The sequence below is a fragment of the Mixophyes fleayi genome, chromosome 7 (assembly GCF_038048845.1).
Source record: "Mixophyes fleayi isolate aMixFle1 chromosome 7, aMixFle1.hap1, whole genome shotgun sequence".
NCBI classification, from domain to species: domain Eukaryota; kingdom Metazoa; phylum Chordata; class Amphibia; order Anura; family Limnodynastidae; genus Mixophyes; species Mixophyes fleayi.
Window position 1 is genome coordinate 135,963,242 of NC_134408.1, and position 26,877 is coordinate 135,990,118.

The following is a 26,877-nucleotide window of genomic DNA, read 5'->3' on the forward strand; positions in this document are numbered from 1 at the left end:
TCTATAGCAAGATTGTCTGTTCATCTTATGAAACGCGTCTCTGGGGGTTATTTTCAGAATGCTTTTGGAAACTGCTTAGCATGTCCGTTTAGATGTGGCTGATACATTGGCAACATGTAATAAACCACTCACAATACAGAACTGTTTCTGCATAAGATGGTGCCTCTTTAATTCTTACTTAATCCCTTTTGTGAGCAAGACGTTATACCCAAGTATAAAGAGTTCTGGGTCACCAAACCCACCACAGCTATTTGAAGTTCAGTTGGAAACAAAGATTTTCATTTGTATGGTTAAATATCTTAAAAGGGAAAATTGGCCGGTATACAAAATCCCTTTTAAATTGATGCTGCTTCGTATTTATTAAGGCTAAGTGGTAAGGTATTATTGCAGTTCTTTCCATTGCTTCTAGTTGCCAGTTTTATGCAATTATTTCTAAAATTAATATTTCTTATGAAAACATAAGTGTAATACGTATAAAACGGAATATTGGCCAGTTCTGTGGAAGTGATTGCTCTCTGAATTGCACAATTCTGTAGCAGTAACAGTATAGACTTGTCAGACTTAGGACTGTGTATAATGTCTCACTCTACTGGAATGCATGAATTGGTAACAATATCACACATCTGCACCACTGTTTCCTCTAAGCAGATCTGGGAGTCAATGTATCAAGCTGCAAGTTTTCGCCGGGTTTAAAAAGTGGAGATGTTGCCTGTACCAACCAATCAGATTCTAGTTATCATTTATTCGGTACATTATACAAAATGGTTTCTAGAATCTGATTGGCTGCTATAGGCAACATCTCCACCTTTCAAACCTGTAGCTTGTTACATTTACCCCCTGGAGTTAATCACAACGAGATTCTGCCATTCAGTGCAATCCTACACAATGGATCTTTCTGAACAATTTTTATTACACTATCAATTCCATCTCAGCATAGACAGAACAGTGGTCGCAATATCTCTTAGTTAATCAAAACTCACAACATCCCCAATTAAAAAATGTGCACAAATTAGGCTACACCCTGATCTTCTCAAACCACGTTTGTACCATCAACATCACACCCATTTTTCGAGGAGGCCAGGCGTTTTTCTGGTATAGGAAAGCTGGTAACGACCATGACATTGGGGCTGCTGGGTGGTATGGTAATTGGATGTAGAGCAAAGGATAAATAAAATTACTGCAACTTTTGCAGGGGGTAAAGCGTCTCTCAGACCTTACCTGACAAAAGGCAATTTGATGTGTGATTCTAATTCCAGTGTAAAATTCCATAACTATCTGAAGAATGTAAACACCGAGCATTGGGTAAGTGATGCATTTCATTTTCTATCTCTTCAGAAGTTTCGGAGGCGGGTGCAGGAATCCACTCAAGTTTTACGGGAACTGGAAATCTCTCTGAGAACAAATCACATAGGGTAAGAGATGATGTTTTGAAAATGTCTGTATTAAAAAAGAAAGCAAAGAATGTTTTTAATAAGTGCAGGGTGCAGTTATAACCCTAATGGTGCCCACGGCTGGTGCCCACTATATTCTCATCACAACCTTCATAACCTATATGTAGAGAATTTAAAAAAAAAATGAAGATTTTCTTTCGTCAATTAGTGCTTTTATACCTTGTTGATAAGCTTAATATTGACCAAAATGATAATTTCAGTGTTATGTGGTACTTTACATTAAAGCCAATATTTATGTTAATTTGAGTAAGAGATGAGAAGAATGCCAATTCTGTTGTTGCCACAGATGGCAGAATGGCTGGGTTACATGGCAGGAATAGACAGTAATGCGGATATAATGAACATAACTTACAATGATGGGATCTAATACATCCTTAAAGTATAGCGACTTGGGGGTATATTTACTAAACTGCGGGTTTGAAAAAGTGGAGATGTTGCCTATAGCAACCAATCAGAGTCTAGCTGTCATTTATTTAGTACATTCTACAAAATGACAGCTAGAATCTGATTGGTTGCTATAGGCAACATCCCCACTTTTTCAAACCCGTAGCTTAGTAAATCTAGCCCTTAGAGTCATTAAGGAGAGCAAAGCATAAAAAAGGAGTAACTTTGCACCTGGGCGAAACCATGTTACATTGGAGGGGGGGGGGGTTTCATTTAAAATGTGGGGACAGATTTATAGTTGGGGTATGGCATGTCCTAGATCAAGTTTAAAATTCAGTGTAAAAATAATGCTAATCAAGTATTTGTGTGCTACATGAAAAGCAGCCAGTATTTAACTTATGTGTAAAATAATAAACTAATTTGCACCCCTTGCATTGTAACATGGTTTGTCTCAGAGAACATGTACTCCTTATTTTGCCTTACTTTCCTTAATGACTCAGGCCCTTAAAGTGTACATGTGACCTATATATAGCGGGTGAAGCTAATATTTAGGAGAACACAGCCTATGAAATCACTAGGAACTAGTCACATTATGGAGGCACGAGGCACAAAGTGATTTGCCTTAGACAATTCTGGCTACATCATCAGGATCTCCTGACTTTAATTTCTCACTCTGAAAGGCACATTTGGGGCCTTATATGGGGGCCTATTTATCAAGGTTCTTTGAACGGATAAATCCCATGAAAATGTCAATTTCTGGGATAACCACATTATTAAGTATAGCAGTTATTTATATCTGATATCTGCTGCTGTCGCATTGTTATCGTGCGCAAAGGCAGTCCCCATAGCTCTCTATAGGGATTGCTATTTTGCGCGGTGTACCAAGTTGCCCGCAATAGCTAGCGCCATCTTCAGGTGGGTTAGCCATTGAATCCAATAGGAGAGCATTGGGATAAAGGGATTTTTGGATCCCTCACCGCGGCTTACCTGCTCTCTCCTCCGGTCACTATCTCAAATATGTCTCTGCTTACGCGTAACCAAAGCAACTTTGCCATAATGACCGTAAAGAAGAGACAGACAACGGGAGTTTTAAAGTAAGTGACATCATTGTTGGGATAGCCTCCTATCGAGTACGTTTTCCTGGGATGATTTTTTATTAAATGGTGTTGAAAAATTATCTGTCATCGTTGTAAAGACAGATGATCATTAACAAGGCAAAGCCACGTTAATTAATTAATATTCCCCTTAAAGGGAAATGTAAATATGTGAATTTGCATTTAAGATATGTGCCACTTTAAACCCAGCGTATAGATGTCTGGTGGATAAATGGGATTGTCATCATCATGAACTCGGAATCTTGCACCAGGCAAATGGAAAGTACAATGATTTGGCTCCTAAGAGACGTATCTTAAAGATCAGACGCTTCTCTAAGGGGTGTCGTTGACCATTGTCTCCACGCCCCTATTTTACTGAACTTATACATGACTGCCCCTGACCCTCCTCTCCCAGTGCACGTGGATTAACTATAAGATACGCTCACCTCAAAATACATCCCCCCGTTGCGCACATGCGCAATGCAACAGATTTTATGCAAATCGCATTTTTATGTGGTGCAAATGGTCTTGTGTCTAGCGCTAATTTAGGCCGTTTGTGCTTAATCAGTGCCACCTTTTTCTCCTGTTCTTCTCTAAGGGGTGTATCATGTCATCATCATCATCACCATTTATTTATATACCGCCACTAATTCTGCAGCGCTGTACAGAGAACTCACTCACATCAGTCCCTGCCCCATTGGAGCTTACAGTCTAAATTCCCTAACACACACACACACACACACACACACACACACACACACACACACACACACACACAGACTAGGGTCAATTTGTAAGCAGCCAATTAACCTACCAGTATGTTTTTTTGGAGTGTGGGAGGAAACCAGAGCACCCGGAGGAAACCCACTCAAACACGGGGAGAACATACATACTCCTCACAGATAAGGCCATGGTCAGGAATTGAACTCGTGACCCCAGTGCTGTAAGGCAGAAGTGCTAAACACTTAGCCACTGTGCTGTCCATATCTCCACGATTTACAATTGAACTCTGTCCGAGGCAGCTGAGAGATTCTTGGTTGCCTTTGGCGTTACTGGTCTGGATAAGTCTACAAAAAATGGATTGGTAAGGGTTAACTTAGAAAAAATAAATAAGAAAATTGCTAAAATACGGATCTCAAACATTGCAAAAAATTATGTTTTAAAAGTTTTCACAAATGAAAAAAAATGTTTCTTTAATTACTAGAGCATCATTTTTTTTCTCTTATTTTCTTCTGATATCGCCATCCTGAGACTCTACCACTGGGATCCTTGTTAAATAGACTTATATATCATCATTGGAACCTGTTAGAACATCCATATTAGTGATTTGCCTACTAACGAGCCTCAAATAGAACCACAAGTCCCAGAGGTTGGCAGGGGACCAGCTAGTGAGTCATAGGTTGCCCTTCACTGTTGTAAAACTTTTTTACAAAGTTACAAGCTAGGTCGATACTTAAATTACAGTAATTAACAGCTTTTCTATTCAGCTTAATTTTAGGGGGTTGTCTGTTATTATTTAATTTTACGATTGGCGTGTTTGAACATTTAAATGTACTTTATATAAGTATGTTCTGTTTTAACTGCCTGGTTCTGCATCGGCAAACTACGTAATAATTATATCTATTAGGTTTTATAGGGCATATAAGTACCGGTTTGATGGTGCCAGATTAGTGACCTCAGCAGTTTTACATGCCACAATGGAAGGGAGGGGGGGGGGGTGAATTTGGGCGCCCGCTGCAGCCTGGTCATGTTACTCAGTTTTTAGCAGCTTCCTATAACAAGAACATTATAAATTTGAGAGAAATGGAAAAACCACACCTTCAAATAAGGTTATTTTTAGCTAAACCGCAAAGTTTAGTCTACTTTTTCCATATGGATGATCTTGTTGTGGCAAGTACAAATCATTCATCATTCCTGTTCATATGTCACAGACATAGTGCTCTGAGAGTAATGTGCAATTTAGACCAAAGGTTTGCAAATATATCCCTTACTCTGTATCTGACCTTTGGTTAGATACACTCTGTTGATCAGATTCTTGATCTTCAGGGGGTCAGACTTATGCTGTCCTATGTCTACACATGATAAGATTAGTCAATTCAAACTAGCTGGCCAGGCCGTACAGCAGTGGGAGTCAGATGTTATCAGAGAACAGATAACAAATATGTATAACAAGGTACTTGATAGATAGACCAACAGTTAGATACAACCCAGTGGCTATATACACTTTGTGTGTATTTTGATTATTTAACACCCTAAAAAAAAAGGGGAAAAAGCTCCAAAAAAGTGGACTTAGCTTTTTAGAGTCTCTTTAAATCCCCACAACACTTAAAGTAAAATTACTCTACAAGTATCTTCTGAATGTATTATACACACACAGTATTGTCACACTTATGTATATTCTGAAGAGCTCTGCAGAGCAATGATAGGAATATAAGATACATAGTAACAGACCGAACCTGTCCCGAGAGCTCACAATCTAAAGGTAGTAGGAGGACTTATATACACAAGGCGGTTCATGTAATGATTGGATCTCCTACTGTAGCAACAACTTTAGATGCTCCTGTTAGTCCTTCAGATAGTCAGTGGTCAGCAGGGCTTATGAGAAGATAGATGCCAAGTTACTTTAGGTACTAAGTGAATGGGCAATATTGGAATCAGATGAACAGTGTCAATGACGAACTGGCTTCAATGTACCAAATCACTACAACTTGTTGTTTTGCCTGTTACCGCCCTGTTAGCATTAGCTGTTATTTCCTGATAGTTATTAGGTAATTCTATTATACTAAACAAGTATTCTGCAAACAACTGCTTATTGATGTGTAAGAAAGTCACAAATACAGTACACAAAAATGCGGTCTTGTGTGGGTTTCTCTTTAACGTTTAACCACCAAACTCCACCACATCTCTGCTAACCATCAGGTGGGATTCCCTCCCAGCTTACACTCTTACTCTTTCCTTGTGATCACTGCTGGTGCCCAATGACAGGCCTAGTGAGAATGCAGAATCACCGGGGATATCAGAGCAGGAGGAACCACAAAATGGGGACAGTTCAGACCTGCATCAAGGTGTGTTTATAGTGAGTGTTGCACCTGATTGGATGGCTTCACCTGTCCAATGAGGTACAGCAATCATTATTTGATAAATGTTGGACCACCGTCATTCTTCTAGCGCTGAAATCCTTGGAGCTACGGCATTGTCCCCCAAAACAGTCATCACCAATAATAACTACAGGGTAATGGTATGGAAGGGACTTCAGATGTATGAAATCCCCCTACTGCAAAAATAATATTAGTACAGCTGAGTTAAGTGGGGAAGTGGAACCCTTCCATTGGCTTTTACTGCTATATAGCTTTGTATATAATGTAACAGACTGTATAATGTAATGGACTATGGGGTCTATGCATCAAGCAAAAACTTAATGCGGAAATTGCTGTTTCCACATCTTTTAAGTAAATTTGCTATGTATTAACTGCCTAACGGAGGATATTTCATAGAAATGGGCAGCACTGTGGCTTAGTGGTTAGCACTTCTGCCTTACAGCACTGGGGTCATGAGTTCAGTTCCTGACCATGACCTTATCTGTGAGGAGTTTGTATGTTCTCCCAGTGTTTGCGTGGGTTTCCTCCAGGTGCATCGGTTTCCTCCCACACGCCAAAAACATACTGGTAGGTTAATTGGCTGCTAACAAATTGACCCTAGTCTGTCTGTGTGTGTGTGTTAGGGAATTTAGACTGTAAGCTCCAATGGGGCAGGGACTGATGAGAGTGAGTTCTCTGTACAGCGCTGTGGAATTAGTGGCGCTATATAAATGGATGATGATGAGATCTCCTTCGTTTTGGCTCACACCGTGCAGCATCGCAGTCCCCATAGATTACTATGGGGACTGCGATGTTCTGCAATGCATGAAGCTTTGATAAGCTTCGTATTGCACTGACAGGTACCTGTCATTTCCTATGGGATCCTGAATCCGGTACAGTGGAATTTCCTCCTGTCACCGGCAGCACTAAGTAGCAAAAAAGATCGCAGGAGAGGGGTCACTTCCCTGGGGCTCCCAGAGTAGTCCCTGCATGGTGCATCTTAGCGGTACCTAAATATGCATTACTGCGATTCATATTAAGCTGTACCGCATCTTATTGATGCATAGACCCCTATGTGTTTGTACAGGATCCCACTGCATTTTGTTTGGTGTAAAAAATGTTCAAAGTACAGATTAGACATACTTGCCAACTCTCCCAGAATGTCCCGGAGACTCCCGAAATTCGGGTCGGTCTCCCGGACTCCTGGGAGAGCTGGCAAATCTCCCGCATCCTGCAATTGTGGGGCTAAAATGATGCGATTTACGGTGAATCGCGTCATTTTGGCCCTGCCCCACCCGACAAAATGTCATATTTGACGTGGGGGCGGGGCCAAAATGACACGATTCACCGCCCTCTAGACACGCCGCACTCCCGGATACAGCTTGCCAAAGGTAGGCAAGTATGAGATTAGATTGTGATGTAGATTGTGATGCAGAACAGAAGCTCCATTATTAAGTAGTTTACTCAGTTCACTTACATGATAGGATTAATAGGGTCATGTATATTCTTCAAGTACACCATATAGAAGTTTTACATCAAGGAACTGCAAAGAAAAATTAGTTAATAGAAGTATAAAAAAATCTAAAAATAAAACTTATTTTGGATATTTCTGAGGGACATCTGTTCTCCTGGTCTCATGGATCTCAGCGAGGCGGTTGGCTATGTCCTTGCCTGGCAGCAGAAGAGTTAAAGACATTTATGGAGCCAGGGTTGGTATTTATAGCAGTACACTTGCCAGGCCGGGATGTCCAAATCCTGCATGAAAGTTGAACTTTGAACTTTATTTAAAAGGCCATTTTGTCAGTTCCCCAGCATTCCTCAGCCCCTCACTTTCTAGAGGGACAGATAGGCCATTCAAACTATTAAAAAAAAAGCTCTTCATGGTTCTGCGTCCTGCAGATGTTTGGATCACGGCGTCCTGCCCCAGAGGCCGGATATGTTTTTCTAAGTCCATTTCACTTCAGTATATTAATATTTACCATGTCCTACTCTGCTGTACAGATTTCACTTCTATTTCCTTAATTCAATCCACTAATTATGAATGTGTTGTTGTGACAGGTGGGTGAGAGAATTTTTAAATGAAGAGAACAAAGGACTTGATGTACTCGTGGAATATCTCTCCTTTGCGCAGTACGCAGTCACGTAAGTTGAAAAGATTTCTCTGCTTAAGCATGCTGATGCTCATGGTCCTTCATGGAGGAGAGTAGGCTATAGAAGACTTGTAATGCTCAATAAATGAATATATAAAATATGTGTGTGTTACTTTATTCATTTAGCACTTTTCTCCCGATAGTAGTGAAGTAAATATGTATAAACTCATATAACTATCTGTCTTTATCATCGGTGAGTCCTAATGTCATTAGTTCAGTGTTCATTAGGAAATCTTGTGAACTATAGGAAATAACGCACTCCTTGTCATAAATTATTACATATAGTAGTAATCATCGTGGAGCACCATGACCTGTATAAAGTTTGTGCCTTTAACTGCTCCTGGAAACCTTTGATGACTTATAATATCCTAATAATTTGCAGTAGGGGTACATTATCTCATACATTTAAACAAATACAAGTGATCTCAATATCTGTGATACAAATATACAATGCGGTTCTAATCAGATTTTGATGTGTGTTCATTTTCTTTTGGGCTCAGGCACCCTTCACTTTGCGGCTAATTAGGTGTACAATGACCTAACTGACTGTCAAAATCACAGTCTGTGCACCTTTGGACACAATGGCCTCTATCTTTTTAATCTCAATCAAATAATAATATAATTAAATAATTATATATAAAAGAGAAATAATATATCCAGGCTTTAGTTACTTAGTAGAAGAATGTTTTAAAGGCACTCAGATCTTCAAAAATATCTCGATTGACAGGAGGGTTATGGTAGGATATAAGGAGATTATCGGACAATGTGATAAAAAATGGCAGTGCACTGCTGCATTGTTAATTATATTATACAATTACTTCCTAATATTTTAATTAGAAAAAAACAAAGTTAAAATAAAAAAATAGGGAGAGTGTGCCTTTAAAGTGTGTATGTGAGTTTTAATTTAAGTTTAACTTAAAGTTCAGGAAATTTGGTCTTGGTTGCTCTCCTGTGTCTTAAAACACCTTAATTATAAAAGTCTTGTGAAGAGCTGGGGCTAGATTTACTAAACTGCGGGTTTGAAAAAGTGGAGATGTTGCCTATAGCAACCAATCAGATTTTAGCTGTCATTTTGTAGAATGCACTAAATAAATGACAGCTAGAATCTGATTGGTTGCTATAGGCAACATCTCCACTTTTTCAAACCCGCAGTTTAGTAAATATACCCCCTGGAGTTTAGACAAGATGTTACCTATTTGTGTAGCATATGTTACATTTCTACACTATATAAAAGAGAATAAGTAGCTGAATGTTACAAATAGTTCGGTTGTACCTTGATTAGAGTTTCGTTTGCGATATTTGCGTTTGGTAAACCGGTGTATCTAAAACACTGAAGTGTGTTTATTCATAATCATGTCCCTAACTTGTATATTTCAAGTTCCTCCTCATAAAATACTAGTTTGGCAACAGTTCTTTCACTTTCCAGAGAGTTGCCACGATGGAAAACATCCATTTTTAATAGAATGACTAACATTTGAAAATGGCACACAGCACAAAGACCCTCTTGTCTGCAGATAATTGTGTATGAGTAAACATGACCCAACTTGCCGTTTGGTCACTAGGATGTAGACAAAATTAATTAGCGAAAATCTAATAAAGTTATGTGCTGTGCCTCGTTTTCTGAGAAGTCACAATGGACAAAATTCCGTATAAATTTATAATTGACCATTACTGCAATGGTGCAGTGGTGGAAGTATTATGGCAAGTAATTACTGATAGGGTGCACTTCAAATATGGCAGGTAGCCGTGGCATGAACGTTTCCCTCAGTAAACACATGTACATACAGCTAAAATAGGTATGTGTCCCCTATTATATTTACTTATGATCAGTTGTGCCCCTCTACATTAGAAATAAATAATTCATGTGTCCCCATTATTATTTTTTAACCTTATTGACCCCATGAATTTTTCTGTAGTATAGAGTCCCTAATGAATATTTACCTGGAATCGGCTTGTTTTCTTGATCCAAATTATTCCATATGGAAATAAAAGAGAAAAAAGCCCAACATAGACAAAACTAACTGCTCCTACGCAGCTCCCAATGCCAAATGCGTTAAGCCCGCCTACTTAATAGATGGCAGCCAATCAGGAGCAGTCTCAAACGTATAGAGAGACCGCTCCACCCAAATCAGTAACTCCAGTTGCCAAAGATACATAAATGGATTATATTTCAGTTAAAAAAAATAAAATTAAAATGTTTGTGAGAACAAAGGATAAGTGAGCCCATCGATTAAAATGTATAACGCGTTTCACATTGTTGCACTTCGAAACTTTCTGGAATCGTGAGAACATGTCTCTAGTTTTATTATTCTCAATGCTTGTTCTTCCAACGTGTTGCAGCATGTATGTGATCACTGAATACTGTATGCAAGAGCGATATACAATAAAAATAGTGTTATATGTAAACATTCTTAGGTTATAACAGTTGGGAAACTCTTAAAGCGACCAAGGCTAGCAATAGTGCTCTGTGTGAGTGGGATGGAAATGTTCTGAATATTTTTTATTTTAATCCCTGCATTTAATTTTCTTTTTCCGTTAGATTTGACTTTGAGTGTCTGGAGAATAATGTAGAAAACAATGTCGACAAATCAAAACATTGGAGTCGTTCCATTGAAGATCTACATAGAGGGGGTAACCTGCCTTCTCCTGTGGGAAATAGTATTACTCGGTCAGGCAGACACTCTACTTTACGGTAATATATAAATATACATCTAATATCTCTCTCTCTTTCTCTCTCTTTCTCTCTGACCAATTGACGGCGAATCGCATCAGAAAAACACCTGTCCTGGCCACTTCACTAGGAAGTGGGTATGATCTGGGAGAAAGACCTGCTCTCCTGTGAAACTACCTGTATCTCTGGAGTCTCCCGGACATTGCGGGAGAGTAGTCTAGTATGTATTAAATACACAATCCAAGATATAGGTGCAGGTGCACAGTTTAAGCACTTAGAAAAAATTTAAACATAAGATTCCTAGTCCAAAGTTTGATAAAAATGTGCACTAAGAACCTCATGTTTATTCTAGAAGTCATATTCTAGAGTTTATTTTACTGCAGAGTTAAGTTGTATTTAGTTGTATAGATTTGTTCTTAGTGCGTAAAGTGCGCCCCTGCATCTGTATTTTAGATTGTGTATTGTATTTTCAGTCACATGAGTGTAGCACCTTTAATATAGTTGGAAATTAGTGCGGACCAACTCCCCCTTTGGTAAAAAGGATGTATTAAATGGTAGCTAGCAGAACCGTGTGGATATTTTTTTTGTAAATTGTGCAACCTGCCTATTTTCTGTCATATGTTCTGTAGCGGAGGATGTGGGGTGTCTGGAGTGGGCGTGGCTGACAGGTTTCACAAGCGCTAGTCCGCCTCCAGTTCTCTCCATTATCCCTTGTAATGCTGTGTGCACCACTATTTACTGTGGGTGGCTCATCCTTTGTGCTGTCCAGTGTTAGCTGATTTACAATACAGAGAGCCTTCTACTACCTGATACACAATACAGAGAACATTCTGCTGACTGATATATAATACAGAGAGCCTTCTATTGACTGATACACAATACAGAGAACATTCTGCTGACTGATATACATTACAGAGAGCATTCAACTGACATTCACAATGTGAGAGCATTCTACTGACTAATTTACAATACAGAGAGCATTCTGCTGACAAATACACAATACAGAGAACATTCTACTGACAGATATCTAACACAGAGAAGAATCTAGAGATTTTTTATAAAGGAAAAGAATTCTATTAATTGATATACAACACAGGGAATATTTCCACCTCATCTTTCCCTCACCCTCTTACCTCACTTGCCATGTTCCCCTCTTTTTTCCTTTCACATCCTCCACTTACATCATATCTGCTAGTGTCCTCCTTTCTCTTCCGTGTCTTCTCTGCCACTTCGACTCTCCCCTCATGTTTCTTGTAACCTCTGTCTATCAATTTTTCTTTGACAGGTCTAGTCCGGCTATTAGTTCTGTCTTACTATGTCTTTGTGTTTCCATATCTTAGCTGCCATATTTCCCTCATATTTTTGTCCCCCCTGTCTGCACCCATTCATACATCTGTGTCTCTATGCTTATGTCTGTCCATCCACCCCTCACACCTCTACTGGCCTGATGTCTCCCCTTGTCCTGCTACCCACTTACCTGACTGACGCACCAGGGCCGTAACTAGGGCTGTGCGACAGGGGCGATTGCCTGGGGCGCTAGGACTCTAAGTTACGGCTCTGTGACCCACCCTACAGCAGCCATGCATCTTCCTGAGCTGTACCAGTACCACAGGATCTCAGCCACCTTGGAGCACATATTATCTCTCTTCTCTTTGCAAAGAAGTGAGAGCACACAAGATAAGAGGAATGGGGGAAGGGCAGCGGGACAACAGTTTTTGGGGCTGCAGGCAAAATGTGTTGGAATGCCGTTACACTAGCACGAATGGAGCCCCGGGCATTAGCAAATACTAATTATTAATGAGAGCCTGAAAGAGAAACATAGGTAACGGCACTTCAAATACATCAACACAGCCTTGCTGCCGTTACTTGTACATCTCATCACTACAAATGAGAGCACACTGTTAGCGTACAAAATAGCATTGACATGCATACTGATAGAAATTATATTGTGTACAAATGGCCATAAAATTGCTTTTGAAATAAGCATTATCTCCATTTTTGCGAATGCCCCTAAAAATACATAGCAGCTTAGTTAACCAACTTTAAATGGCAGCAGAGGGGATGTGTGAGGACCAATCACAAGCTGCAATCTCTTGATTGGATTCTACGGGGTACATGTATCAAACCTTCTGAACAGGAAAGGTAGAGGTGTTGCTAGCTAGAATCTGATTGGCTGCCATGGGCAACACCCTCACTTTTCCTTTTTAGAAGGTGTGATACAGTTACCCCTATGAGTGATATAGATATATATATATATATATATATATATATATATATATATGCCTTCAGTCCTGTTTTTCCCCACAGGTTACTGTATTGCTTTAATGTGGATTCTTTCCTAGCAGTCAACGTCTGAATTAAATACTCTATTTATGTTTTTTTCATCTGCCGTCTTAAAAATATAACTTATCAATTGCGTGACTAAGAACGAGACTATTTGAAGAAACGACATGTGCAAATAAGTCTGCATTACTGTTGTACATCGCCACGTAAGTGTAAAATCAATAGGGCTGTCCACGTATTTGCTGATGTATGGAAACAATGTATTGAGAGGAGATTGCCTTGGTTCTATAAAGTGCAGTGTAGTAAAGAGCGCAAGATGATTAACGGCCATAGATTAAAGTTCAGTCACAACATATGTTGGATGCTGACATTGTTGTATGGATTGCTGCCTTGCTTTTAAAAGGAAAGTGTCACTAAAACCTATTCGTATATTTATGGTTTAGAGCAGGGAAAGATGTCCTGAGTTTTCTTTTCAGATATATTTTCCCAGCATGCTGTGCTAGGCAGACATTACCATAGCCAGGCCATAAAATGGATTTATGAAAATGTATAAATGTGCATTGTTTCATGCGCTAAGGTAGAGATTTATCGTCCTTGAGCCAACATTACTCCATGCTCACATCAGGGGCAAACGCAGGATTTGTAGAGGGGGGTTCCCACACCACGCCACCAGTGGGCGTGACCAGCATGCATGGGGGTGTGGCTATAATTTTAGACAGTGCTTGGCTGCTCTCCAACTCTTCCTATCCCCATAATATACATGGGCAATGCTGCGTGCACTACTGTTAGGTGCACGCAGCTCTCCCTTTTCAAGTAGAGCTGTGTGAAGCGGGGGCAGGGTCCAGCTGCCTCGATTGTACAGTGCCGCAGACATGGAGGGGGTTTCCAGGCACTAGGAACCCCCCCCCCCCTCAGTTTGCCTATGCACATTACGCTTTTGGGAACTGACCCCATAAAATCACTCTGCAACTAGTTTCACATGATTGCATATATACAAAGATGATAATAAACATCACTTTGGAGCATACGTGCCTACAGTCCTGCTATGTCCTAGAGACTTGTGACATTTGTGTCACTCCAGGAGAGCAGGCCTTTCTCCCAGTTCCCGCCCACTTCCTAGTGTACTGGGAAGGATGGAGGACTCAATGACGTGATTCGCGAACAAAAAGCCAGTGTTGAAATTACCGTAATAACGGTAATAGTGTGCAGGCCGCGTTACTGTAAAAGTAACGCGGCCAATTGAATTCTACTGTTTGCGCTGTGCAGGAAAATGAGAGGAGGTTTCAGGCCAGACATCGCCGCAGAGGCTCCTTGCGCAAGGATCGGAAGGGAGTTTGTCTTGTAAACACCCAGAATTCACTGGAACAGTTAACGTCATTTGTGATGTCACAGATGACAACAAGAAATCTGAACATGGCAACAGTTTATAAATAGAAGTAATAACTTCCTAATGTTGTATCTCCCTATAGAGATGTGTTGTGTACCCAGAAGGAATATATAGTTCCTAACTGATCATAAACATAATAAAGAACAAACGTATTGACATATGACATTATAGGATGCTGAATTATGTCACTACCAGTGAAAGCTGCCATCTTCATAAGAATTAAATGCCTAATAGTTAGCAAAAGCAACAATGCCATCATTCTAGGCTTGAAAAATATAACCCAGTATGATTGTGATATGTACACACTCCTCTCTGGCTCTCAGTTATCTATGTGTTTCACACTCCTCTCTGTGTTACCTTGCGTAGCAGTGCTCCTCGCAGTGACTGAAGGAGGAGGCTCTCAGTTATCTATGTGTATCACACTCCTCTCTGTGTTATCTTGCATAGCAGTGCTCCTCGCAGTGACTGAAGGAGGAAGCTCTCAGTTATCTATGTGTATTACACTCCTCTCTGTGTTACCTTGCATAGCAGTGCTCCTCGCAGTGACTGAAGGGGGAAGCTCTCAGTTATCTATGTGTATTACACTCCTCTCTGTGTTACCTTGCATAGCAGTGCTCCTCGCAGTGACTGAAGGAGGAGGCTCTCGGTTATCTATGTGTATCACACTCCTCTCTGTGTTACCTTGCATAGCAGTGCTCCTCGCAGTGACTGAAGGAGGAGGCTCTCAGTTATCTATGTGTATCACACTCCTCTCTGTGTTACCTTTCATAGCAGTGCTCCTCGCAGTGACTGAAGGAGGAGGCTCTCAGTTATTTATGTATATCACACTCCTCTCATTGTTACCTTGCATAGCAGTGCTCTTCGCAGTGACTGAAGGAGGAGGCTCTCAGTTATCTATGTGTATCACGCTCCTCTCTGTGTTACCTTGCATAGCAGTGCTCCTCGCAGTGACTGAAGGAGGAGGCTCTCAGTTATCTATGTGTATCACGCTCCTCTCTGTGTTACCTTGCATAGCAGTGCTCCTCACACAGGAGGTAATTTAATTTTAAGTGCAAATGTTCGACGTGTAATACAAAACTAGTTTTGGTCCCTCTTGATTTCTCCATAATCACGAGAAGGACGGAAGCATTACAGGACTTACATATAGCAAGAACTATGTTATTACTCAAATAAACCAATGTTTTTTGTGATACAGTTGTACCCTGATAAAAATAGCTTTGCCTCGCTAAGACGTTGACTAATTTAATTAAAAACACAAATTTTGCTTTTTTACGCAGATTTTAGAATAAATGTATTGCTTTGCAGTGCAGGTTAGATGGGGATCAGCGCTACCTTTATAGATGGGGCTTATTACAATGTATAATTCAGTAGTGCATTTGAGCACCTAATTTATTTCAGAAATGGAAACTCATTTTCTGGCACATGAAAGGTTTCCCAGGGGTGGATATATACTTTTCTGCCTTGATACATAGTGTATGTGGTAGGTACATTAACAGTGTCCCTGCTGGGTGGTATAATACAGATCATTCATGATGTCCCCTGCGGCGCTTACATTCCTTCTATACCGGCTTCTACGTAGCTGCCCGAGCCTGCTTGAGTTTGGTCAATTTTGTCTCAATGTTTTATTAATGAATGTTGGGAGTTACGCTAACGTCCTGATATCCAAGTGATAAACACATACAAGAAGTATGTGTTTAGTTTCTGCTTTTGTGCCTGTCACACATTTCATCTAATAGAGGTCAGATGTCAGTGATACGTACACTTTCTAGCAGTGGTGGATAATATGTGGCGAGAGCTAATCCGGCTACAGTACGTATTTTGTCAGAAGCAAAATCTTACCGTCATCCTCATCAATTTATTTATATAGCGCCACTAAGCGCTATACAGATAACTCACTCACATCATTTCCTGCCCCATTGGAGCTTACATTCTAAATTCCCTAACATACACACATATGCACCCGAAGAGGTGCTAACGACTGAGCTACCGTGATTAGGCAGATTATTGAAATGAGATACAGGACACATTTTTAGGCCTGTTTGCACATTTATAGGTACACAATGTAAAATAAGCTTCAAACACATAAAAGTAGCACATTTAATAAAGCAGAGTGTCCCGATGTCCCCTCTCTCTCATGACTTTCCCTGACTCCTATATGACTTTCTCTGGTTGCCAGGGGAAACTGTCTCCCAGGGGGCTGGTAGAAAACTCGGTCGACATTGACTATGAATGTTCCAGCGCAGTTACTGTTTATTGTGTTAGGAAAAAATAACTATTGGGGCACACTTCACCCATGGAGTTCCTCTTTAAAGCAAATGTACATTAGTGGTTTGACCCTCTAAACAAAGGATATAGCACTAGTGCGCACCTTAGTAGGTATGTATATAGGGGAAATGTGCTTCTAACTGACCTGTATTTTTTTTTTTTTATTATTAAAAGCCTGGGAACGTGCTAACAAAAATCCAAAAGTGCCCAAAAAAGTTGTAAAACCATAAAAAAGTGCACTAAGGGATGCGGAACTTGGCCCTTCCTTTAAAAAGAAAGGGCCCTGGTCCCCGACCCCCAGAACCAAAAGGTTCCTTAGGGGGCAAGGGTCTTCAGACCCCCTTCGCCACAAGGCTAGGGGGGGTCCCTTTAGTCCCTGGGATCCACCGAGGCTTCACCCAGGGCTCCACAACTAGTCCACCCCCTAAGGGGAGGACCTTCGAGGGGTTTCAGGGGGACCAGAGCCTCAGGGCCGCACAGCCCCCCCCCCCTAGATCTTCCGGGGACAGGAGCCCAAAAGGGCCTATCCGCACCCAAAAAAAATTCCAAGAAACATGAAAACATAAAAGTGAAAGAGACAAACGTGGAGAAAAAATAAATAGTGCCGATTGGATACGGCCCCAGCCTAATGGCTGGGCTTCTAACTGACCTGTATAATACAACTGAAATGAATACAGAGATTGGCCAGATAGAAAACTCACCCACCAGCCACCATATGATGTCGGGAAAGATCACGTTGTAGCTGGTGGAGGACATTTCTGTCTGGGCCATTTCTTAGTAGGTATGTTCTGAGCATCGTACTTGCCTACTCTCCCAGAACGTCTGGGGGACTCCTGAGTTTCTGGGAGCCTCTCAGACTCTTGGGAGAGCAAGGAACACTCCCACATCACTAGTGGGCGGGGCTTGATGATGCGATTTGCAGCAAGCAGTGTCATCATGGCTACGCCTCCTGAGGAGCGTTGGCACCAATCCTGGGGCAGGGCAACGTGGGGCGGGGCCATGATGACATACAGGGCAACGTGGGGCGGGGCCATGATGACATATATCTCCATGCCCCCATGCCATTGCCATGCCCCCATGTGCTTGACACTTACTTATGCTTGAGGTAATTGTGTTCATCACCCTGAAATGTCCTGTTACAACCTGAAGCCCCTGACTGCCGGGCCCCACCCACCTTGCACACAACATATACAATGTTATATCTGCGTGACCCGTACCATTGACAGTGGAGAGATGTTGTAACCTGAGGACACATTTTAGGACTATAAGCTCCAGGCTAAGCTGTTTCCACCCTTTAACTGTGATCCAGTGACTCAGTGGAAGTTGTACTTCCTGGATCTTCTGTATCATTCTGTGACTGTGTTACTGCTGCTCCTTAATACCCTCCACAGGAAATCATGTCATAGTCATTACTGAGTGATCAGATTGGTATGATAGACTGTGGATGATTGCCCTAAAATGTCATTATTACTCAGTCTCTGTGTTTGACTTAGAGATAAAGCTGCCTGAGGTTACAGTATATCGATACAGCGGTCATTATATGTTACTCAGAAGTGAATGAGATTGTAATCTCCTTGTTCTACTGATCTCCACTTGCAAAATCATTTCCTAGCAAATAGCACTCTCCCTGCTCCCTCCTGAGCTTTATATACAGAGATTACAGTAATATGACTTGATCTATTGTTCCTGCAAAGAGACATTATACTGAAACATCACTTATATTTAAGACAACATATCTTATCTTTCTGCCTTGCACAGAGCACTGTGCACCAGGGTTTTTGGGGTCCGGCTGGAAATTTGCGCAGTGAAAAGAATTGAAAGGGAACTTCAAAGTCCATCCACTTAGTATTGTAGGACCGCCTCCTTTTTAGTTTTTCCCCCATAAATTACTGTTTAGCCTTGTTTCTGTCTTAAATGAATCACAAGTGCCTGTCCTTATTATCTGTCTCTCAAAATGTGTTCTCTAATATAATGTTCACCAGGAAGGTGGAATGACTATAAGCTGATGGCTAGTAGCTACCACCTCCAAGAACATGTCAAGATCAGAAATGCCCTGCGGCCCCCAGGGAATGCCCAACTAAGATGTGCCCTCTCCACCACCTGAATATCATATGAATAATCTCCTTTTTACATGTGGGTGCATATCAAATCGCTTTCATGCACCTAGTATCCTGGTGTGTCTACAGGGTAGACACACCAGGAGGGGTAAAACAAATGATTGATGATCTAGGTAGACTGGTTAAGAGAGTGGAAGCTATAGTTTAATGCCAAAAAATGCATAATCGTGCACTTGGGTCTCAAAAACTAAAAGGCTAAATATAGTATTAATAGCACTATAATACTATAATATTAACTACTGAGGAGGAAAGGGATCTAGTAGTCACTATTTCAGATGACTTAAATGAAACAAAGCAATGAGGAAGGAAAGTCAGATGTTTGGGTGTATAGGGAGAGGAATCAGTATCAGAAAGAAAGAAGTAATAATACCATTGTATAGGTCATTGGTACGGCCTCATCTAGAATACTGTGTTCAGTTCTGGAGGCCGTATCTACAGAAGGATATAAATACATTACAGACTGTACACAGAAGGGCAACTACAATGGTGCATGGCCTACAGCACAAAACTTACCCGGAAATACTAAAAGATCTTAATATGTATAGTTTGGAGCAGAGAAGGGACAGAGGGGACATGATAGAAACTTTCAAATATATCAAGGGTTATAACAAGGTGCAGGAGGGAAACATTCTACAATGGAAGAGAAGTATTAGAACACAAGGACATGTACTGACACTGAGGGGAAGTAGGTTCAGAGGAAATGTGAGGAAAATCTGCTTCACAGAAAGGGTAGTGGTGGATAAGTGGAATAGTCTCCCATCAGAGGTGGTAGAGGATAATACAGTAGAGCAATTTAAACATGCTTGGGATAGACATAACGATATCCTTACTAAGGAACAAATATGGTTTGAGGTTACCAATGTTTAAAAAATTGGGCAGACTAGATGAGCCAAGCGGTTCTTATCTGCCGTCAAATTCTATATTTCTATGTTAGTAACGCCCCCTATCTATATAGCTCTTTCCATCAGAAGACATAATTCTGCACCTACACAGAGATGCCACAATTTTCACATGTTAAATTGTGTTTCATAAATCTGGCGCATTTGCCCAAGACTAGGTACCAGTGTCATTTGTGTGTTTGAGTGCACTTACTCTGGATACTCTGGTTTCCTCCTACACTCCAAAAACATACTGGTACCCTAGTGGGTGTGGGGTAGGGAATTTATATGGAAAGCTTATTGGTGGTATATAAATGAATGATGATAAATAACTTGTACGTGTGTATGGAAAAATAGAAACATATTGAAAATATGCAAAATGTAATAAAGCTAAATTTAAAATAAAAAAAGGAAGCAGATCTGATTTTGGCAGGATCGCGGAAGCTCCTAAAACCACAAGTCTGTGCAAGTAACAGTAGCTGTCAGTCTGCAGTCACATAATGACTCATCATCAAAAGGAGAAGCAATTAGTTCTAGTCTGCAGTATCCCGCAGTAAATGTCAGTGTTATCTGACCTACCATTAACAAAAAATGGCTTTTCATCTATCTGTTATGTTGTCCCAATAGACAGTATTACTGTCAGTTTACATCTCTGAAACTCGTCATAATCAAACCCTGAGCTTTGTTTAATGAGCAGTCGCAGGAGGACAGGAGCGTACGTTACAAGGTTGTGATGAAGTCATTCAACCAGGGGCAGTTTTCAGAGAATATTCTGCTGGTGGGCGATTGGAAGTGGGAAGCTTGCATTGTATTCATATTCTATAGAACAATTGACGGACTACGGATTTTCACTTTAATCCAGGAACAAAATAGCATTTGCCTTAGCAGTTATTGACATGACTGAGTATGAATAATATGCCTTATATACACATTAATGAGTGCATCAAATATTGATATAAATGAACTCTACTTATTGCATTACAAAGTAATGTTAGTTGTATTCTATATAAAAACAGTAAATCTCATTGAGATTGCCACTTTTAATAATTGGAGAGACGTTTTAAAACATGTTGTCACTAATTATGTTATGAAAGGCATAAGGGAGTCCAGGTAATGTCACGCTAAGTGATTCAAACTGCAATCTTTTTAGACATCATTCTGATTGGTTGGTAACAACATCCAATCAGAATGATGTCTAAAAAGATTGCAGTTTGAATCACTTAGCGTGACATTACCTGGGAGCTGATTTGAAGCTGTTACCAAACTATTCACATTATTTCCTATTTATCTGTATTGTTACACCTTTGGATTTAACATGCTACCTTTAGATATAATTGAACAGGAAAAATATTTGTTTTATTTATTTAATTTTGAACATGCCAAAATCTGTGCATTTTCTTGTTCTTTTTACCGAAAACTCTTTGTGGTGATGTCATCGGCATCTTCTGTGATGTCAGAAGAGTTTTTAGTGAAAGTCTTCAGATTTTCTTTCCCTAGGATTTAGTTACTGATGTATTGATGTACTTGTGTGTGTATTTATTGGTATTTTAAATAGAAATATATCTGCATTTATATGTACTCATAGATTTCACCTTATTTCTCCTGTAAACATGCAAAATGTTCATCTTGAAGGCAAATGTTCCTCCTGGCTATAAGTGCAAACGGATAAGTGTCAGCGTGAATTAGGCATCAAATCATTCCCACAGTAATTACATGGCTTATGTAGTATTATGACTCTTAAGTTATTTCCAGTGTCCTGACAGAGAGTAACCACAGTCTGTCTGCTTGTTATTAGTACAAGTGCTATAGCAGAGTAACATAAACTGCTGTCCTTCATCTCTTACGTTTACCATGATCCGTTACTGCTGTGTATAGTGGGAGGCGTTGCTGGTAAGCCGCTGTCTCCATGCCGGTATCGTCCCCACTGTCTCAGTGGATCTTGGGGCACTACAATCTCAGTCTTGTCGTGTTTTACTGAATGGGACAATAGTGTACTTTATTTTTTATTTAAAATGCTCTTTTTCAATAAATATTGACTTCTAAAGCCTAGAGAAGAAGAAAACATGGGAAGAATTGCATCTAATACGCTAAGCGATACAGTCTACTGGCAGAGTAGACAACCCTCCCTGATCCGACTTTACTTTCTGTGAGCAGGGCCTTGAAGACACAATTCAATGCGAAACGCGTCATTGCCCCGAAATGCGCCGTTGAGCAGCAGGGGGGTGGGACCAGGCTGATATTACAGTGTCGTTATTCCCCATGCACTTATTCCTTGGCCCCCCTGGGATCTCCTAGAGGGCACTAATATGCAGAGAAAATAGAAATGTTGTTGTACTGGAACATAGGAGTATTTACATGGACAACATTTTCTTGGGACAAATCATTAAAACGTGGGACTGTCCTGAATATCAGGGACAGTTGGTAACTATGAGTGTACATGTGTGTATATGTATGTATGTTTAGGCAGTTTATACAGTGTGAGTATTCAATCACACTGCATATATAGACATATAAGTTACCGAGGCATAACATTTGCACTGAAGCACAGCAACCAATCAGCCTTTAGAAAGCTAATTGCTGATTGGTTACGAGTTACTGCACTGTTGCCTTTTGTTAGTAAATATTCCCCATTGTTTGGTAAAGCCAGCAGGTATTCTACCATTTGTATGGGATTTTCATGTCATGTCACCCGGTGAAATAGAGCGACTTGTCATTTAATGGAATTATGCAAAAACAGGTTTCTATATCGGCTATATCATGTGTTTCAGGTATAATACTCTGCCAAGCAGACGGACACTGAAAAACTCAAGACTAGTCAGTAAAAAGGACGACGTCCACGTCTGTATTATGTGTTTACGGGCGGTCATGAATTACCAGGTATGTAAACTTATTTCTCTCTAAAATACTACAAAGAACCAATGTCTTTTTAAAGTAGAGAAACTATCAGCACATGATAGTTTGCTACAGCAATTTGGCCCAATATGGTGTTAGGTCCACCACCGAACACCAGTGATTGTTCTGAACAATAAATATCTGATGGCATTACTATCTTTCAGATTGGAAAACCTGGTCAGCTGATGACTACATCAACATGTGTATTCAATGATTGGTGTATAGATGTCATGGGTGACCTGGTCATTTGTTCCCAAACAGTCAGATCTGTTCCGACCAAATTGGCTACAGATTTGGTTGTTCATCAGTTCAAACAACCACATCCCCATGGCCTCGTTAAGAGAGCAGGCCATGTATTTTTGCATTAAATGTAGTTTAGATGTAGCCTAATTAATGCTTCATAAACTATATCAACATTTGCCAAGTGCATCAGGAGTATAATATGGCCTATTTTCAGGTTTGTACATGGTCATTTATGTGTTATAACGAGTTGTGTAGAACAGTAGTCTGCACTGAGCTGCATAACAAAAGTCTTCTCTGTCGGATACATTGTTAATATTTAGGAGATTAAACCCAAAGTATTTGATACAATATACTATAAAAGTCTCAATCAGTTTGGCTTCTGCGCTACATAAGTCTCCCAGTCTGGCAGTAAAATCTCTGTTTAATTCAATAGACAATTTATTTATTTCAACTTACTACAATATTAAGCCCGGGATGGTCGAATGTTGTTTGCTGGGTAACATGGGAGATGTAAATCAGCTGCAGTGCTATTGGCTTCCCATCCTTTTATACAGACCAATCAGAACGCTGTAGGATCAGAGTTTAAGGCTAGTGATATATGTGCGCCTACATGCCAAATATGGTGTCCACGCATAGCAGGCACCGCGAGCGCCGGAGTCCCAAGTGTGATGATAAATGAATTATTTGTAAATGGATCTTAGACAGTAGATGGCGCTGTTACATATATCATCATCATCATTTATTTATATAGCGCCACCAATTCCGCAGCGCTGTACAGAGAAATCACTCACATCAGTCCCTGCCCCATTGGAGCTTACAGTCTAAATTCCCTACACAGACAGACACACAGACTAGGGTCAATTTGATAGTAGCTAATTAATCTACCAGTATGTTTTTGGAATGTGGGAGGAAACCGGAGCACCTGGAGGAAGCCCACGCAAACACGGGGAGAACATACAAACTCCTCACAGATAAGGCCATGGTCAGGAATTGAACTCATGACCCCAGTGCTGTAAGGCAGAAGTGCTAACCACTGAGCCACCGTGCTGCTCACATTATTTTCCGTTTCCTCTATACTGGGGAATATTTCCTCCCAACTGCCCCAATTTAAGCGGGAAAGTCCCAAATCTAGAGGTCTGTTCTGCTACCTTGACATCCCAGGCTTTTGTCCTGACTGCCGGGACTGTAGCAAGGTGTGTCCAGCTCACTGCAGGCGTGTGTTGAGGGAAGGGTGGTTGGAGGCGGACTCACACTTCTGAAGCAGCATGACACAATATAATGTGGCCACGCCCCCCTAGTGTGTCATGACCACTCCCCATTTTTGTAGCCGCACTTTCCCAAATCTGGAACTTAAAATACTAGGAGTTATGTCTTTGGTAAATCATTGGAAGTTCTTGATGCTACATTTGCAAAGATCCTCTACATAATTAAGGACTCGTGTCTAAAATTAAGCAAAAAAAAAATTTCTGGACAGAGGAAAGAGAATTTTTGGGGGGAATTCAATTAGCCGCGGTGTGTCTTTGAAATGGTCATGAAGGCACTCGGTGACGATGTCAGATCCCCATAGAGGTGCGAGGAGAAACCTGCAATGTTGAGGTACCATAGTAGCTTGATATGTGCGCAGCCGCAATGTTCTGCGACACATCGCGCACAATTGAATACCCCCTTGAGACAGATAATTACCACCCTGTGATAAAACCATGGCCAGGAAAAGATGGAAGCTATTATAAGCCTAATAATGCCATCAAAGACTACTAAACGTAGATGCTTTTAGGAATGGCTATCTGCTTGGGATGATAGGTGAAAGACTTATCTGCCAATCTCTTACTCCGTTGAGATCCGATATTTTGTGTTCCGAGATTTTACCAACTCTACAGTTCTCTACAGGTAATATATACTGATGGTGGTCGGTGCCGATGGCAGCAGATATGACCTTGGAGGAGCATTGCTGTGACTTTATGAGTCATTGTGGAGTCAATGAGTCATTGAGTATTCTCTAAATGTTCTGAATTAGTGAACACTCATTAAGTCACTGAGGAAAACAGGAAAAGGATTGTTCAGCAATAAGTTTCTGTTTCCACTATGTTATATGTGTTACACCAGGGTCCCATAATATATATGTCTGGCGTAGTCAGGTTCCTACATATACATATAACAGGCTGCCCCGTGTGTACTGACAATGTCGTAAAATGTATCATTATAACAGAATCTTCCATCCTTTTCTCTTTCTACAGTACGGATTCAACATGGTCATGTCCCACCCTCACGCCGTCAATGAGATTGCACTTAGTTTGAACAATAAAAACCCAAGGTGAGCCTATCTGTATGGAATGTCAGTGGTAATAAGGTACAATCTATGCCAGTAACACTATCTATGAATCTACCAAAGTACAGCACTAGCTGTGATAATGTGGAATATAAAGGACCGTACTGATAGGCTAGGAGTAAATCATTTCATTAAATGAACTGGTTCCTTGTCAGTTTCTAAATAGAGCATATTACAATAAAAACACACCCAATCCTTCTGTGGAGACCAGTTGGAGCTGTGTTTATGTACTAGGTAACAACGTCATTAAGTAATCATTGTTCCCGCGACTACAATCCTCTCTAATGTGTGGGACTGACAAATTATAACGTGTTAAGTCCAATATTGTATTACCTCTGTCTGGAGGCAAAACCTTTTCTACAACTGCAATTTCCTGAGTGTTCTCTTTTATTGCACCCTGGGTCGGTCATGGCCAATACGTCCTCTTCATTCTTCTGCATTAACAGTTAATTCTGTGTCTGAGTGTTGACAAAGACCCACATACTGCTGTGATTTTTTATTAATTTCCAGAGGTCTGGTTGTTAAATTCTCCATATGGCAAAATTAGGTCAAATATGTTATGTCTGCAAATGAAAAGAAAGCCTGTTTAACCTAGTTTAATAGTGTTTTCATCGGTTTTGGAATGCTTATTTTTTATGGGGGAGATGTCACCTCCCCCTAATTGATTTAGGGTATACAGCTTATAGACAATCATCCCCTCTTATTAGGAGACCTGTGGGAGTTCCACTAATTGTAATTTATATTATGTAAATAAATATAAAATATACATAAATATATTTATGTATATTTATTTTGTAGTTGTCTAATATAACTAGGAAGAGATGAATGTTTAATAATATTGTTGTGATAGGACTTTAGTCTAGTATAGGTAGATAGATAGATAGATAGATAGATAGATAGATAGATAGATAGATAGATATGTGATAGATAGATATGAGATAGATAGATATGTGATAGATAGATAGATAGATAGATAGATAGATAGATAGATAGATAGATAGATAGATGTGTGATAGATAGATAGATAGATAGATAGATATGAGAGAGATAGATAGATATAAATGAGATAGATAGATGTGTGATATATAGATGTGTGATAGATATATAGATAGATATGAGATAGATAGATATGAGATAGATAGATAGATAGATATGAGATAGATAGATAGATAGATAGATAGATAGATAGATAGATAGATAGATAGATAGATAGAAATTAGATAGATAGATGTGTGATAGATAGATAGATAGATAGATAGATATGAGATAGATAGATAGATAGATAGATAGATAAATAGATGTGGGATAGATAAATAGATGTGTGATAGATAGATAGATAGATAGATAGATAGATAGATAGATAGATAGATAGATAGATATGAGAGAGATAGATAGATATAAATGAGATAGATAGATGTGTGATATATAGATGTGTGATAGATATATAGATAGATTGATATGAGATAGATAGATATGAGATAGATCGATAGATATATATATATGAGATAGATAGATAGATATGAGATAGATAGATAGAAATTAGATAGATAGATGTGTGATAGATAGATAGATGGATAGATAGATAGATAGATAGATAGATAGATAGATAGATAGATAGATGTGTGATAGATAGATAGATAGATAGATAGATAGATAGAT

The 26,877-nt window shown here is 40.0% G+C and overlaps 1 protein-coding gene across 7 annotated transcripts in view; it reads left to right on the forward strand.

Annotated features, from left to right (window-relative positions):
• Positions 1-26,877, forward strand: part of FMNL2 (formin like 2) — a 184,872-nt gene that overhangs the window by 112,060 nt on the left and 45,935 nt on the right. For all 7 annotated transcript variants that reach the window (XM_075180885.1, XM_075180887.1, XM_075180884.1 and 4 more), the window contains exons 4-8: positions 1,336-1,412; positions 8,065-8,148; positions 10,696-10,848; positions 22,526-22,634; positions 25,127-25,203. In XM_075180885.1, the coding sequence (XP_075036986.1) occupies positions 1,336-1,412; positions 8,065-8,148; positions 10,696-10,848; positions 22,526-22,634; positions 25,127-25,203 (500 nt within the window). The remainder of the gene's footprint in view (positions 1-1,335; positions 1,413-8,064; positions 8,149-10,695; positions 10,849-22,525; positions 22,635-25,126; positions 25,204-26,877) is intronic.